This window comes from Chrysoperla carnea, chromosome 4, assembly GCF_905475395.1.
Source record: "Chrysoperla carnea chromosome 4, inChrCarn1.1, whole genome shotgun sequence".
Classification (NCBI taxonomy): Eukaryota; Metazoa; Arthropoda; class Insecta; order Neuroptera; family Chrysopidae; genus Chrysoperla; species Chrysoperla carnea.
Window position 1 is genome coordinate 53,714,318 of NC_058340.1, and position 15,441 is coordinate 53,729,758.

Sequence of the window (15,441 nt, forward strand, 5' to 3'; positions counted from 1 at the left end):
ATATTTATTATAATCAGATGTCTATGAATATATCTGTCAAAATTATTTGTGTTATTTCATATAGTGATACCCATATTATGTCATCAAATTGGATGCCCGCGTTTTTGACAGTTGAAAAAAGGTTTAAAATTTAATTTAAGTTTATGGCAAGAAAGAGTGTGTATTTTTCCGAAATAAATTTTTGGTGGCTTTTTATTAGCAAAATCAACATTTTGAAGTACTTTTTCAAAAATAGTGGAATACCCTAGATTACAACACGAAAAGAAATTGCTTGTAAGTACATTAATAGGTATATAAGGGCAAAATAAAATGCGTATTTAGGAAGAGCACAGTGACATTCATTAAAAGATTCGGAAAATCATCATGCATGCAGTTTTTTTAAGACAGATGAATAGAACAAGGTCATTGGTATAGTTGGGTAGAGGAAAAGGCGAGCCGGATCCACCCTAAAGAAATCGACATATAATAAAAAATAAATATAGGTAACTCAACAGCTTTAAAAGTACAATTAAAAGGAATTATCTCTTGTTTCGAACAGTATGTCAAAAAATTAATGTGATAAAATGAATCACATAAATAAACAAATCTTGTATCTTTGTCCAATTTTTTGTCCGAAACTAATAATGAATCGTAATTGAAATGAAAAGGTCTATTATTTTAGTTTTAACTAAAAATAATTATCTGAAATACCGATTCATAATCGGTTAATTAATAGTTCCAGTGAGAATTATAGATAGGACGCTTCCTACGTTAGTATCAACAAATAAATAAAATGTTAAATTTGGGAAAAACAGCTATAATTTTATAACACCTCTTTTCGGTAAATAATTTATTACTTATTAATAATTGGAATTTTTGATTGATTAGTATCAGTAGTACATATGTCACCGTAATGTTGTAATTTCCATCATATTGTAAACTCACTACAAAAATTGTAAAATTAACTTCCAATAAAATAGCTAAACAGCACCCCAACCCGTGTTAACTCGACCCAGATCAACTAGACATAACACAATGAGTTAATTTTCATTAAGGGTTGAGTTAGCGCTAGTTGGAGTGATTTTTTGTAACCATTTTACTATCTGACGGAAATTACAATATTACGTTGACATATACACCAGAGTACGAACATACGGATCATTATTTCGTATAAATTGGTATCAGGCACTTATACACAAATATTAGAATAACAATAGATAAGATATAGAAAATATAAAACTTTCAATTACAAAGCTGTTCTTTATAAAAAAAAGTCATTTTTTACGAAAATCAAAAGCATTTGGTACCAGTAGTTTTTAAAACAAGAAATAAATAGCATAGCATTTGCAATTTTTTGTTTGTTTATGGAAGTCCATATAGGCTCCTGGTTCACGGCAATATTAAAACCGATTTGAGAAGGTGATATCAAAAGTCAGTAATTTATGCATGCACTTTTTACGCTCGATGTAAGTAGAAAAAGGATAATTTTGTAATACACTAGGTGCCACTATCCTTTTCTACTTACTCTGAGTGTAAAAAATGTTTGCAAAAAGAACATCCGTGTTGTTTTTCACAAAACACTACACTGAACACTCTAAATCTTGTTAAGGTCGTTCCTGGATGATTAGATCTGTATACTAAAATATTTACCTCAAGTTCACGCAAAAAATTAAAAATTCAAAAAATATTTTCCAAGAACGAAAATTTTCCATTTCTTGATTTTCGCTTTTTCAATTACCGATAAATCATTGACGAATTTCACCAATTCTAACATTTCAAATATTAATAGTGCACTTTCTCAGTTTGCTTTACTAACTCTCTTTTTGTGATAACAATTTGAAAATTAAAAGATAATCAGACAGCAAAGATTAAACTTTATTAAATACATGTAAATACATTTCTAAAATAAATAATATAAATGCATATTAATTTGTATTCGAAACTCATTAATAACAATTAGTGCGTATTAACACCTATAATATCTACGATCGATATTTTATGATCGATTTAAAAAGCGGAAATTTAAAGCTTGAAAAATTTTTAATAATAAAAAGAGTTATATTTTATTATTAAAAATGAGATCCCATATAAATAAAGCTCGAATCCAATTCAAATTAATCGGAAATTAATTAGAATGAATAGAAAATACAGTTTCCAATTCATTTGTATTCAAATCCGTTGAAAATTTTGAATCGAAATGAATGAGAATCAAACCCATTCAAAATATCACATTAATTAAAACATAGCATGGTTATGCTCGTATCGAACAATGGCCTCATCTTCTAAGCGTTCTAACTTAGCCTTTGCAATTTTCCGTTGTTTATTATCTTCGATTTGTTGACATAATTGCTCAAGATATTCTTCATTTTTACGTTTCTTTTCATCTTGTTCCATGAGTTCTCTATTAATTTGCGTATCATTTTCTGTTATCTGATCTGTTATGTGCAGCGGTAAATTCGCTTCATCTTCTAACTGTTCACGATTAGCCTTTTCGGTATCCAGAAGTTTATTATCTGCCACTTGTTCATTTAATTGTTCATAGTATTCTTCACATTGGCGTCTCTTTTCGTCATCTTCGTTTTGTAAAGTAATCTTTCTTTGAATTTGTGTATAATTTTCTTCAGTCTGAGAGGGCGACGGGGAATTAGCTTCATATTCTAATCGTTCACGATTCGCCTTTACAATATTGTATTGCTTTTTGTCCGCAATTTGTTGGCTTAATTCTTGAGAATATTGCTCATGTTGTCGTCTTTTTTCGTCTTGTTGATTTTGCAGGCTTTGCTCTCTGTTCATTTGTGAATTAGCTTCCTCTATCTGATTGTGAAGTGGTGAATGTGCTAAAGCAGCAAGATAACGTTGATGTGCATTCAATTCTGTAACATTCTCAATAGATGATTTATCATTTTGATTTTGTGAATGGTCTTGATACTCGTTCTTTGGCGTTTCTGGACGCACCTTCCACAACTGCTGTTTATTATCATCGGTTTTTTGTTCAAAATTAGATATATTTAAGCTTCCATAAGTTGAAATAGAAGCTTGCTGTAACGAGTTTTGTAATTTTTCAATAGCAGTTTCTCTACTTTCGTGCAAATTCACTTTCTTACGACCATGAGTACCATGAGTAGGTTGTTTACCGCCTTCTCCAAACCCAAGAAACGAATCTGCATTCACTTTCTCAAAGTATTCATCTGGTTTAGAAAATTGAACATCAGTTTTCGATAAATATGTTTGGTATTCTTGTTTTCTTTCATCAGCTAATTGATCATGAGATATTTGTCTCTTCTCTGCTGTAATTACATTCTTATGACGTTCATGCCTACCTTGGCTTTCACCAAAACCAAGAAATGTATCTGGATTCACATCTTCAAAGTATTCATCTGGTTTAGTAAAATTATCATTCTTGTTTGATAAATAATCTATGTAATCTTGTTTCCGTTCATTACTTAATTTTATACGATGATTCTCTGATTCATCGCCAGTTCCTGGATATCCTCCCATGGTATCTCTATCATTTTTTTCCTCATCGGATTTATCATCATCATCTTCATCATTCAATCCAAATTTTTGTTTTTCATCAGAAAATTTTTTTTTGTAATCATTTAGTTTTTGTGAGTTAATTTCATTTTCGACAGACATACTTAAAATGTTTTAAAAGATAATTTTTAAAGCAAATAATTTACTCAAATACAAATGCAGTATTCACAGTTTAGAATAATATTAGGTATAATATTGTAATAATCGATAACTATGACAGACTAGTGGTATGTACTTAATGATGTAACAACATAAACTAGTTAAATATGAGTAGGGGCTAGAGCTCTATATACGAAGGGGCTCCTCTTATTATAGCGTGTACTTCTCAATATGTAATCGCAATACATATTACGTCTACAAATCTACCACTATTTCGTACGAACTACAAGGTGTAACAGAAAAAATGTTGCTATATAAAAATTAAAGGGAGAAATGTTTGAGGGTGAGGGTAGATGCGGTAAAAATTGGCTTTGTTCAGGAATGGTATTTGTAAGGCGAAATTCAAGAGCTGTGTTCATGAAGTGAGGTGTTGACTCATGAACAATTTTACAGGACGTTCTTGTGTCTGTCGGGGTCGATAAATATACAATATATATTCCATATGTCCCTATAGACACGTTTTTAATAAGAAATGTGTAGGCTACATTAAATAAAGAAAAATGTTTCAAACAAAAGTTATTGGGTTAGGTTAAAGTGGGATACCTTAAAAAAACATTGATTTTGACCTTCAGAACTTTCTGGAATTCTATTTGGATTCGTATTGATAAGAAGTATAGAAGATAACTTTTAATTCGAAAATTGTTCCTTATAAAATAACTAACATTTTTTAAATAAGAATAGATTCGACGAAATTTGAATCTGAAATTCTCTCTTTTATAATCAACTTCTGCTTTGATTTATGAAAAAAATTGTTCTTCTTTTTATAACGAACAACTTTCTAATTTAAAGCGGTTTTCTATCTCTTATCAGTTAAGAGCTTAAGTTATAGCTATGATCTCGAGTGCAGCTAAACGTCAAATTCAAGATGTTTTAAAGATATTCTTCTTTCAGTTTGGTGTCTATGAGATGTTTAAAAGCAGGGTATGGTAAGGTTTTCGGAGGCAGTGTTGTGAGGGAGAGGTTGGGTCAATAGCGATGTTGTATAAGAGAATAAGGGTTATCTATAGGAGGGCCAGAGGCGGTAGTAGTGGGCGAGCTCAAGGATAGTACGTATAGTGAATATTCTAGGCCGATTTCAGGGTAACAAAAATATTTTAGCCGTTAACAGCTAGTGGAGTTTTTCATGTTCATGACAGTGATTTTTTACATGTCACGCTACATGATTGTAAGGTTACTCAACTATGACACAATAAAATATTTGCTTACAGTTGATATATGTATTGTATTGATTGTAATTTTATAGTATTGTACCTTATTTATTATAGGGAATCGCCTATTAATTATCTCACGTTCAGCGGTCAAAATTGTGTAAAAAAATTTTTTTATTCTCATCAAAATTTCTCAATAGAAATTTTTATTCTTTTAATTAACCATACATCATTTAATATTTCATACAAGACTCATACAATATTTGTCAAATCGAAATAATTTAATTAATTCATTTCTTAGAAGATTTGAAATGGTAATATTTGATTTTTTAATTTGCTGGAATCATAAAATTTAAATTTGGTTTTTTTTTTGGAAAAATTAAGAACGTTTTTGAGTTATTTTTGCAAATAGTCCAATAGCTTAGCTATTCTATGCATCGATTCGGACGTACTTCAACGTTTAGATTGTGAAGATTTAATCGACCAATTCGCAATTCAAAAAGTCAGGCGTGTTTCCCTGTGGAAAAAATTATTATAATATAATTATGAATCAAGCTGAGTGCAAAATGTATAACTCTAAGAACAAAAACAAATATTTTTTTATTTCATATCAAAGTATATATAATAAATTATTTGCAATACATTAAATATTTTAATTTTTTTTAAATAAGATATCAAAACTATATAACTTTTAGTGATATTTCAATGATGGGGCGGCATTTTTTCAGTGCCCAAGGGCGGCAGAAGTTTAAATCCGGCCCTGCTCACGTTGTAGTTAATATTTTAAAGTACTTTACCGAAAACATATGGGAAATATTTAAAATTAGGAAACGAAAAAACCCCTGTGTGTGGCATAATTTATATAAAGTTAATTAATTTTTAACCGACTTCAAACAAAAACGGAGGAGGTTATCAATTCGACTGTATGTTTTTCTTACATAAACTTTTCTGCTATTTTAAAATAATATAGGATTTCATTGTGGATAACACAATGAGCGAGTGCCAATAAAGTTACATAAATTTCACACCTTTTCTGCAACTTTTACATAAGAATAGGACTTCATTTTGGAAAATCAAAATGAACAAATGGAAAATAAAACAATAAATAACATACAAATAACAAATTTTAATCATCATCACTTATACGTAAAATCTGATATCGTAATTGAAAATCATTTCTATATTCTGGTAATAATTTGAGCTTAGCATTTTCACATGTAAATGATACCTGAGCAGGATTATGTTTCATTTGGAACTTAATTAAATTAATCCACGAATCAATATCAACATCACCATACAAATTACATACAATTTCCAATAAATGTTTAATAATTTTATAATTCGGTCGAATATGCGATGATTCTAATGAAATCATTTTTCGTATTAATTCCAATGGTTGTTTCTCTGACCGAAGCATTTCCAGAAATGTTGTCCGTGCAAATGAAAAACTTTTCTCAATAATTAACCATTCAATATAATCAATTTTTAATGGATTCGAAACCTCCTCAAACGGAACAGAAATTCCATCTAAATAGAATTTTTTAATTTTTTGGAATTTTTCCTCCCGATCATCATTATTGGGTATCATGTAATATTTGATTACAATTTTCCATAGTGGCAGTGCTTTATCTTTTAATGCTTCCACACCTTTTTTGAATGTGATGTCAATTTCACTATTTTTACCATCCTTAACATAAAAACATAATAATTCGGTCCATAATTGACATGATTCTGGATACTGTTCAATCCCATATTTGATAATATGTTCTTTATCAGTTAATTTATCTGTTAATTGTATTAACATCAAATAATGATGTTCCGTTAAAAATCGACTATTTGTTACGCGACATCGTTCGTAGGTACATTGTAGAAGGTTATATTGAACTACTTCATTGGTATGTGGATAATTTAAAATTGTATTTAAATAATACTCCCACATTCGAGGTGTTTCGATTTGACTGACAGCATTTACATACACAGCACAAGCATTTTCTAATCGTTTTTTTACCGATAATTCCTTATCGATCGGTACCACATATCGTGAATCATATGGTTTACCCTCTAACGCTCTTAACGCTAATGCATGCCAAAAATATTCATTTTGTGAGAATTTCGCTTCTAATATATTTATAATTTCAAATTGTAATCGTCCAGACTCGTCATACTCGTCCGTCATATTTAAAAGATTACACAGCAGTTCAATTTTCGGTAAATATTTCAATGTTGATCGAAATATAATTAATGCCGGTTCGAACGGTTTACTATTTTCTATTTTAATTTTAGTTTTTAATTTTAATTGAACGGTAAAAGCTTCAATGTACAAATTCTCACATTCTGGATTATATTGAAGTGCTTTTAGTAAGATTTGTTCAGCATCGCGTAATTGTCCCTGTTTTACATGCCATAATGCAGCTGCAGTCCATACTTCAGGATTTCTAGGATGTGTTTCCATCATTTTCTTATTAATTTCGGATACTTTTTCTAATCGACCAGCTTGTGTACCGAATGATATTAATGAAAGCCATAATGATATATCGTTTGTGAATTTTGTGATACTTTGCTCGTATAATTTAATAATTCGATTCGTTATAGATTGTTCTATATCTGATTTTTTACCCGCCACACAATGTTTCAATCTACGTAAGTGAATATCTTCTAACAGGTTGATTTCAAACTCAATGTATGATAAAAAATGATGTTTCTCTGTATCGTGTCGTTGAAGTTTGTATTCGAAATCAGATCTTTTTGATATTTGTTTCCTAAAAACATTAATACATATTAATACATTATCGGCTAAATAAATGCATGTTTCTCGTAACTAACCTTATTTCATCATCGTTATATAAATTTAATCGTTTTAACTCCTCAAGTTCTGGTGTTATATTTTCTAAACGTTGTTTTACGTATTCTGCCATATTTTTTTAAAACTTTTAATACAAATCACATATAAACCAACGAAATATTTTCAAAACATTTTCACTTGTCAATATTTTTAAAAGTTTAACCACGTTTTTTTTATGTTTCTCAAATCTGTTAACTAGAATGGTACCATAAATAATAAATAAAGGGTACGTTCTGTGCATAGAATATATTGGTTAATTTAATTACACTTTAAGAATATTCATGTATTTTTTTATATTTTTAATTCATTGTTTACACCGTTATAACAAAGTAAAAAATATAAATACTGTTTAAAAATGCTGTATTTAAGTGTAAAAAAATATTTAAAATACATTATAATTTTGAGATATTTAAACGCAGTTTTTTGGCGCTCTCTGTTGATGACGTATAAGTACGTGATCTGTCAATTTTTGACAGTTCAATGTATAATTTACACTTTAAAAAAACGAATTTGCAACACAGAATTTACACTCGTTATTATTAAGTTTTCTAATAAAAAGTCGTAGAATAGTATAATTTAATGAAATAATAAATGATAAAATGTAAGTAATTAATATCATACAGTATGTCAACCAAAGATATTGTAATAGTAGTCCATCTCTACTATTATTTTATCTATGATGTCAACAAATTTGACAAGCCCGTACTTTGATGTCACGTCCGTATACAAATTTGACTTTCCGTTTTAGATATTTTTAAATGCCTTCACTGAATTTGTACTTTTATTAATTAATTTTAAGTCATTAAAAAGATATTATTTACTGAAATAATGGTTTAGTTGAAATGTCCAGTCATTAAAGTTACGGAAGAAAAATATTTGAACTAAATTTAAATATTCCCTATTTAAGAATTATGACGTCAGCATTTCAAACTACTACCTGATTAAATACTAACAAGTAACTAGTATATTCAGAAAATACTCATAAGCTAAAAAAGAATTCAAAATTTTCCATTTAAAATCTCAGTTTTTTAAGTCACATTGCTCCAAATGATCATCCCTTAATTCTCTCATTTGAACTGTCGTTGATCTCCATTAATATTCATTATAATCGCGATTAAAAACTGGCAGTGCTTAACGAAATGGAAAAGTTATATACTACGATCGTTTGTATTCGTAGCAACTCTATATTTCAAATATTTGATAGTGCACTTTTTCAGTTTGCTTTAACTCTATCTCTTTTTGAAATAACAATTTGAAAATCAAAGATAATCGTAGACAGCAAAAATAAACTTTATTAAATATATGTAAATACATTTCTAAAATGAACAATATAAATGCATATTAATTTGTAATAGAAACTCATTAGTAACAATTAGTGAGTATATTAACACCTATATTATCTACGATCGATATTATGATCGATTTAAAAAGCAAAATTTTAAGTTTGAAACATCTTTATTAAAAATGGGATCTCATATATAAATAAAGCTCGAACGCAATTCAAATTAATCGGAAATTAGTTAGAATGGATCGAAAATACAGTGTCCAATTCATCTTATTCAGATCCGTGTAAAATTTTGAATAGAAATGAATGAGAATCAAACCCATTCAAAATTTTGAATCATAATAAATGGGAATGAATCAGAAAAAAATAATTTTTCTCTTTTTCATTCTCATTCATTTTGATTAATTTTCGATTCCTTTGAATAGAAAATCAATCGACTTTAATAGTAGTAAATTAATAAATATTACATTAATTAAAACGGTGGTCATAATGACTATGCTGGTATCGCTCGGAGGCTTCATCTTCTAAGCGTTCTTTATTAGCCGTTGCAATTCTCCTTTGCTTGTTATCATCGATTTGTTGACATAATTCGTCAAGATATTCTTCATTTTTACGATTCTTTTCATCTTGTTCCATGATTTCTGTATCATCTCTATTAATTTGTGTATCATCTTCAGTTGTTATCTGATCTGTTATGTCCAGCGGTAAATTGGCTTCATCTTCTAACTGTTCACGACTAGCCTTTTCGGTATCCAGTTGTTTATTATATTCTTCACATTGGCGTTTATTTTCGTCGTCTTCGTTTCGTAAAGTAATCTTTCTTTGAATTTGCGTATAATTTTCTTCAGTCTGATTTACAATATTGTATTGTTTTTTGTCTGCAATTTGTTGACTTAATTCTTGAGAATATTGCTCATGTTGTCGTCTCTTTTCATCGTTAAGATTTTGTAAATTATGTTCTCTGTTCATTTGTGAATTGGCTTCTTCTATCTGATTATGAAGTGGTGAATGTGTTAAAGCAGCAAGGTAACGTTGATGTGCATTCAATTCGGGAACATTCTCATTAGATGATTTATCGTTTTGATTTTGTGAATAGATTTGCTGCTCTTTCACAAAAACGTTTATTGGCGTTTCTGGTGCCTTCCATAACTGTTTGTTATCATCATTTTTTTCTTCTAAATTAGATAAATTTAAGCTTCCATAAGTTGAAATGGAAGCTTGTTGTAACGAATTTTGTAATTTTTCAATAGTAGTTTCTCCACTATTATTTAAATTCACTTTCTTTCGATCATCAGTACCATGAGTAGATTGTTTAACGCCTTCTCCAAATTCAAGAAACGAATCTTCATTCACTTTCTCAAAATATTCATCTGGTTTAGAAAAATGATCATCACTTTTCGATAAGTATGTTTGGTACTCTTGTTTTCTTTCACCATCTAATTGATCATGAAATATTTGTCTCTTCTCTGCAGTAATTACATTCTTATGACGTGCATGCCTATCTTGGGTTTCACCAAAACCAAGAAACGAATCTGCATTCACTTTCTCAAAATATTCATCTGGTTTAGAAAAATGATCATCACTTTTCGATAAGTATGTTTGGTACTCTTGTTTTCTTTCATCATCTAATTGATCATGAAATATTTGTCTCTTCTCTGCAGTAATTACATTCTTATGACGTGCATGCCTATCTTGGGTTTCACCAAAACCAAGAAACGAATCTGCATTCACTTTCTCAAAATATTCATCTGGTTTAGAAAATTGAACATCAGTTTTCGATAAATGTGTTTGGTACTCTTGTTTTCTTTCATCAGCTAATTGATCATGAGATATTTGTCTCTTCTCTGCGGTAATTACATTCTTATGACGTTCATGCCTATCTTGGCTTTCACCAAAACCAAGAAATGTATCTGGATTCACATCTTCAAAGTATTCATATGGTTTAGTAAAATTATCATTCTTGTTTGATAAATAATCTATGTAATCTTGTTTCCGTTCATTACTTAATTTTATACGATGATCCTCTGATTCATCGCCAGTTCCTGGATATCCTTCCATGTTATCTTCGTCATTTTTTTCCTGATCGGATTTATCATCATCATCTTCATCTTTCAATCCAAATTTTTCTTTTTCATCAGAAATTGTTTTTTTGTAATCATTTAGTTTTTGTGAGTTAATTTCATTTTCGACAGACATACTTAAATGTTTTAAAAGAAAGTTTTCATAACAAATAATTTACTCAAATACAATGCGTAGTATTCACAAGTTATAATAATATTACGTATTATAATGGATACCAAATATATTAATCGATATCTATTACAGACCAGTAGTATGCACTGCAGTAGTATGCACTTATTGATGCAACAACTAATATAAACTAGTCCAATATGTAGGGGCCAGAACTCTATATACGTAGGGACTCCTCTATATACACAGCGTACTTCTTAATATGTAATTTCAATACATATTACCTCTATAAATCTACAACTATTTTGTATGAACTACAAAGTGTAACAATAAAAATTTTGCTATGTGTTGTGGAGTGGTTTGTTATCCAGAAAATTAACTTTCCACTTTTTATGGCTTCTACTGGCCTTTTTCCTATTAAAAAATTTTCCTTGAATTTAATTAAATTGTAAAGTGTGTATAGAGTTCATGCGAGTGTTTCATTTTTGTTTGTATGATTCATTATTTTAAGTGTACCCACATCTTAAAAATGCACCCACTTTTATTTACTATATTGATTGATTTTTCTAGAACAATAAATTTTAATAACAATTCATCTTATTATTCTACGCAATTCATGCATGGAATACTGAGTTGACTCATTTAAGAAAAATACTCCCATATAGGTTCCAGTCCAAGTACTTTAACTTAATTTAACTATGTTATAACTATGAGTTTTTTAACATTCTTAGAGTATTTAGTCATTTTTTCACACAATTGCTTTACAAATCCTTTTTATAATCCCTTGAATACTATATTGAAGGTCAAAGAAAAATTATTGGGTATAAAGTGAGATACCTCAAAAATATCTTTAATTTGATCTCGACCTTCAGAATGAAATGAAATTAATTAAAATCATTACTCTATATTTGGTTTTTTCAAACTCAACATATGACAAAAAATGAATACTTCGCGAATGGTGTCGCTTATTTCACTATCGCTATATAAATTTAATTTTCACTTACCAATTTCTTTCAAGTTCTGTGCTGGAGCGGTATAATTTAATTACAATTTAAGAATTATGACATCATTGCAAAACTATACATAAGCAAATACATAATAAAAAAATCTACATAAGCAAAAAAAAACAAAATTTGAAAATTTATATAATAAAATCACAGCTTTTTTAATTATTTATTTATTTTTTGAAAAGAAACACATCTGCCACAAATGATCACCCCTTCTTTCTCATTCGAATTGCCGTTGATCTTCATTAATATTCGTTATAATCGTGATTAAACACTGGAAGTGCTAAACGGAATGAAAAGGTTATCATCACTACGTTCGTCAAATGTTCGTAGCATTAAATATGAAATATTAGTAATAAAAAGTTTCAGGCCATTAAAAAACAAACCAAATTATGTTCATATATGACTTTTTTATTTTTCAAACAAATTACAATAACAGCAATAAAATCACAGACGACAGCAATTGAGAAAAGAGTATTTTTTACATATTCAACAGGACAATTACATGTGATAATATAAAATTTATATCAACAACAATTAAAGCTGAACTGAACACTAATAAATTTCACTATTTTTATAGAAGAGCCGGCCATAGTAAAGACGAGTTACATAATAGACTGTAGTTATCGGATGCGACTTTTAAAAAACGTTTTTAAAATAGGTGATAACGAGTTAAAATGCCTATTGTCTTAGAGTTTTAATACCTATTATCTTAAAATTCTCTAATGGTGAAAAAATAAAGAGAATTGTAGTAAATTTTATTTTCTACAACTTACTATAAAAATTTTAATTAATATTAATCGAGGTATTCTCAGAATTAAAACTGATAATTAGCAAAACCCTTGTTAATGATATGTCGGATCTAAAAACTGATAAGGAACTTTTTCTTAAAATTTCAACCTTTATATCGCTCTGCTCTTTTAATACGATATTATATATTCAACTATTGTACGAATGAAATTGTACTTCACTACCTTCTAATTAAAATAAAAATTTAAAGTTTTACTAAATTTATGTTGATATAATTTAGGAGTCCTATAGGATTGGAAGCTCGTTAAGGAATCCAAAGAAAAATACATTTCTATAATGAGCTCGAAATTTTGTAAGCTGTGTATTGAACATATTACGTTCACAGTGTGTCTTTAAGGAATTGAAAAATTAAGATTTAATTTATTTAGTCTCAGGAAACCAAAGTATCTACTACAGTCGGCTCTTAGGCTATTATAGTTATTTAACAACAAAATATTCCACATTTTAAAAGATAATAAATAACAAGGTCCATTGTGTAGTACGTCAGAATGAAATAACTATTGCATAAAATTACATTATTCAAACTTATGGTTGTATTAAATCAAAGAAAAATAGTGTTGCTACAAATGTAGTGCTATTTTATTTTATTATTACATTTTTAACAAATCATACGACAAATAAACACAGTATGTATATTATTTACAAAACATATATTTTAATCATTGTTATTGTCAAAGACTTGTTCACTTAGTTTAGAATGCAACACTTGGTCATTTAGGTTTAAAGCTCAGCCAATCTATTATTCTTTGATCTAATTTACTGATTATACTAAAAACTCTTATTTCATACCACCATAAGTAATATGCACTCATAAAATCTCAAATAAAAAAATTGTTCACCTATTAAGGTCACCCTATTAAGATGTTTTATTACTTTAGGGAAGTAATTATTTGAACATTACATTATTAATAAAACCTACCATCCTTTTCAACTGCATTGTTGTCAGTTTCAACCGAGCACGGCTAATGTACACAATCCCAATAAAGAATGTGAGCAGTGTTACCGGATTTCCCGTTTAAAACGGTAATTCTGTATCTACCGTGTTGATCATTATTCCGTTTTTTCTCGTAATCGACCTTCTTTTATTATTTAGGTGGTGCATTTATAATAATGAATAATCATGCTAAGTCACTACCTTTCGCACCTCGACAGATATTTTGAATTGAATTGAACAATTTTTGTAATTTTATATAACATTAATTTTGCGAGTTATGAATTTTTAAATTCGGTAAATATTGGAATTTAAGTAAAAATACAGAATCTACCGTATTTTGAATGTGAATGTGAGCTTATCGTAGGCAATATTCTTTGTTATGGAAACCACAGACTCAATCGAAAGGGGCGCTTGTCACAGTCCTCCCTTATATCAGTGAAGAGGATTGGAATCATAAGCTTTAAAAGCCCGAAATCCAATTTAACAGGGAAAATGGTAGGTTTGTGTATCCACTGAAACTCCTAATCTTAAATATCTGAGCTTCTCTAAGCAGATCGAAGACATATTTTGGAAAAATTGTCATATGCTGATCAAAAGAAATCGTTCTTTATCCTAGGTCCAGAAATAACTGTTCCAAACACTTCTCATCTATAGTGTAAGGACACTAAAGACAACTCTGAGCAAAAAAGAAACAAATTAATCGCTAAACAGAGATTATCTGTATGTTTAAAAGCTCAGATCGTTGGGGAGCATGTAATTAAGTCAGTGTATGATCGAGACAATTGTTATTTTCGATTTATGAAACATTGCCAAATCTGAAACAGGCTTTTTTTTTGCTTCTAACGTGTGAGTGAATAATATAATTATGCAAAATTTATTCATTTTCTAACGTAATTTATTATATAACAATTGAATAATTTTTACATTTATGAGTAATTGACCGGATATTGATTATTAAATTTCCGATGAAGAAATGTTGGATGATATCTATGATATTTTACTTATTCGTTTTAATCTATTGTATCTTTTATAAGCTTTTGTTGTTGTTCTCCACAGTTGCAGGAGCTTGCGATTTTACCTGCTGTGTTAACAACTTAAACATTAAACTATCTAATGATATATTTCGAAATTTTGAACGTACAATACACAAATTTTTGAACGATTTTGTGTGTACATTCATGCATTCAAATATGAAGTAAATTGTATTACTTTTGGTAATAATTTATTTAAAACAAAATTCCCTTGCTTTATAATTTTTGTATTTTGCTTACTTAGCAAACGAAAAAAGTTACAGATAAATTTGGATTTTTTATCTAAGTAATCCCACACATCTGTTAATTTATAGGAGAAAATTTGAATTAAAACTTTCAGCGGGATAGTTTTTTAAGTCTTTTTTTTATGGAATGTAGAATTCAATTAGTATTAATTTTAAAATATATTCAACAATTAATAACAAGAAAAAGCAATAATTTTTTAATAAATTTTTTTATAAATAATGGTTGTTTATTGTCGATAGAAGCGCTCAGTTTGTTTACTGAAAAACTTAACACCCA

General features: G+C 28.8%; 2 protein-coding genes across 2 annotated transcripts; both read right to left on the reverse strand.

Annotated features, from left to right (window-relative positions):
* Positions 1-2,214: 2,214 nt before the first annotated feature.
* LOC123298788 (reticulocyte-binding protein 2 homolog a-like) lies at positions 2,215-3,477 on the reverse strand. Its single transcript, XM_044880885.1, has one exon. The coding sequence runs from the start codon at positions 3,475-3,477 to the stop codon at positions 2,215-2,217; it is 1,263 nt and encodes a 420-aa protein (XP_044736820.1).
* Positions 3,478-5,946: 2,469 nt separating this feature from the next.
* LOC123298789 (U3 small nucleolar RNA-associated protein 6 homolog) lies at positions 5,947-7,844 on the reverse strand. The gene is made up of 2 exons (XM_044880886.1): positions 7,644-7,844; positions 5,947-7,579 (listed from the first exon to the last, which is right to left on the reverse strand). Exons 1-2 carry the CDS (start codon positions 7,733-7,735, stop codon positions 5,947-5,949), a joined length of 1,725 nt encoding a protein of 574 aa, XP_044736821.1. The 5' UTR covers positions 7,736-7,844.
* Positions 7,845-15,441: the final 7,597 nt, after the last annotated feature.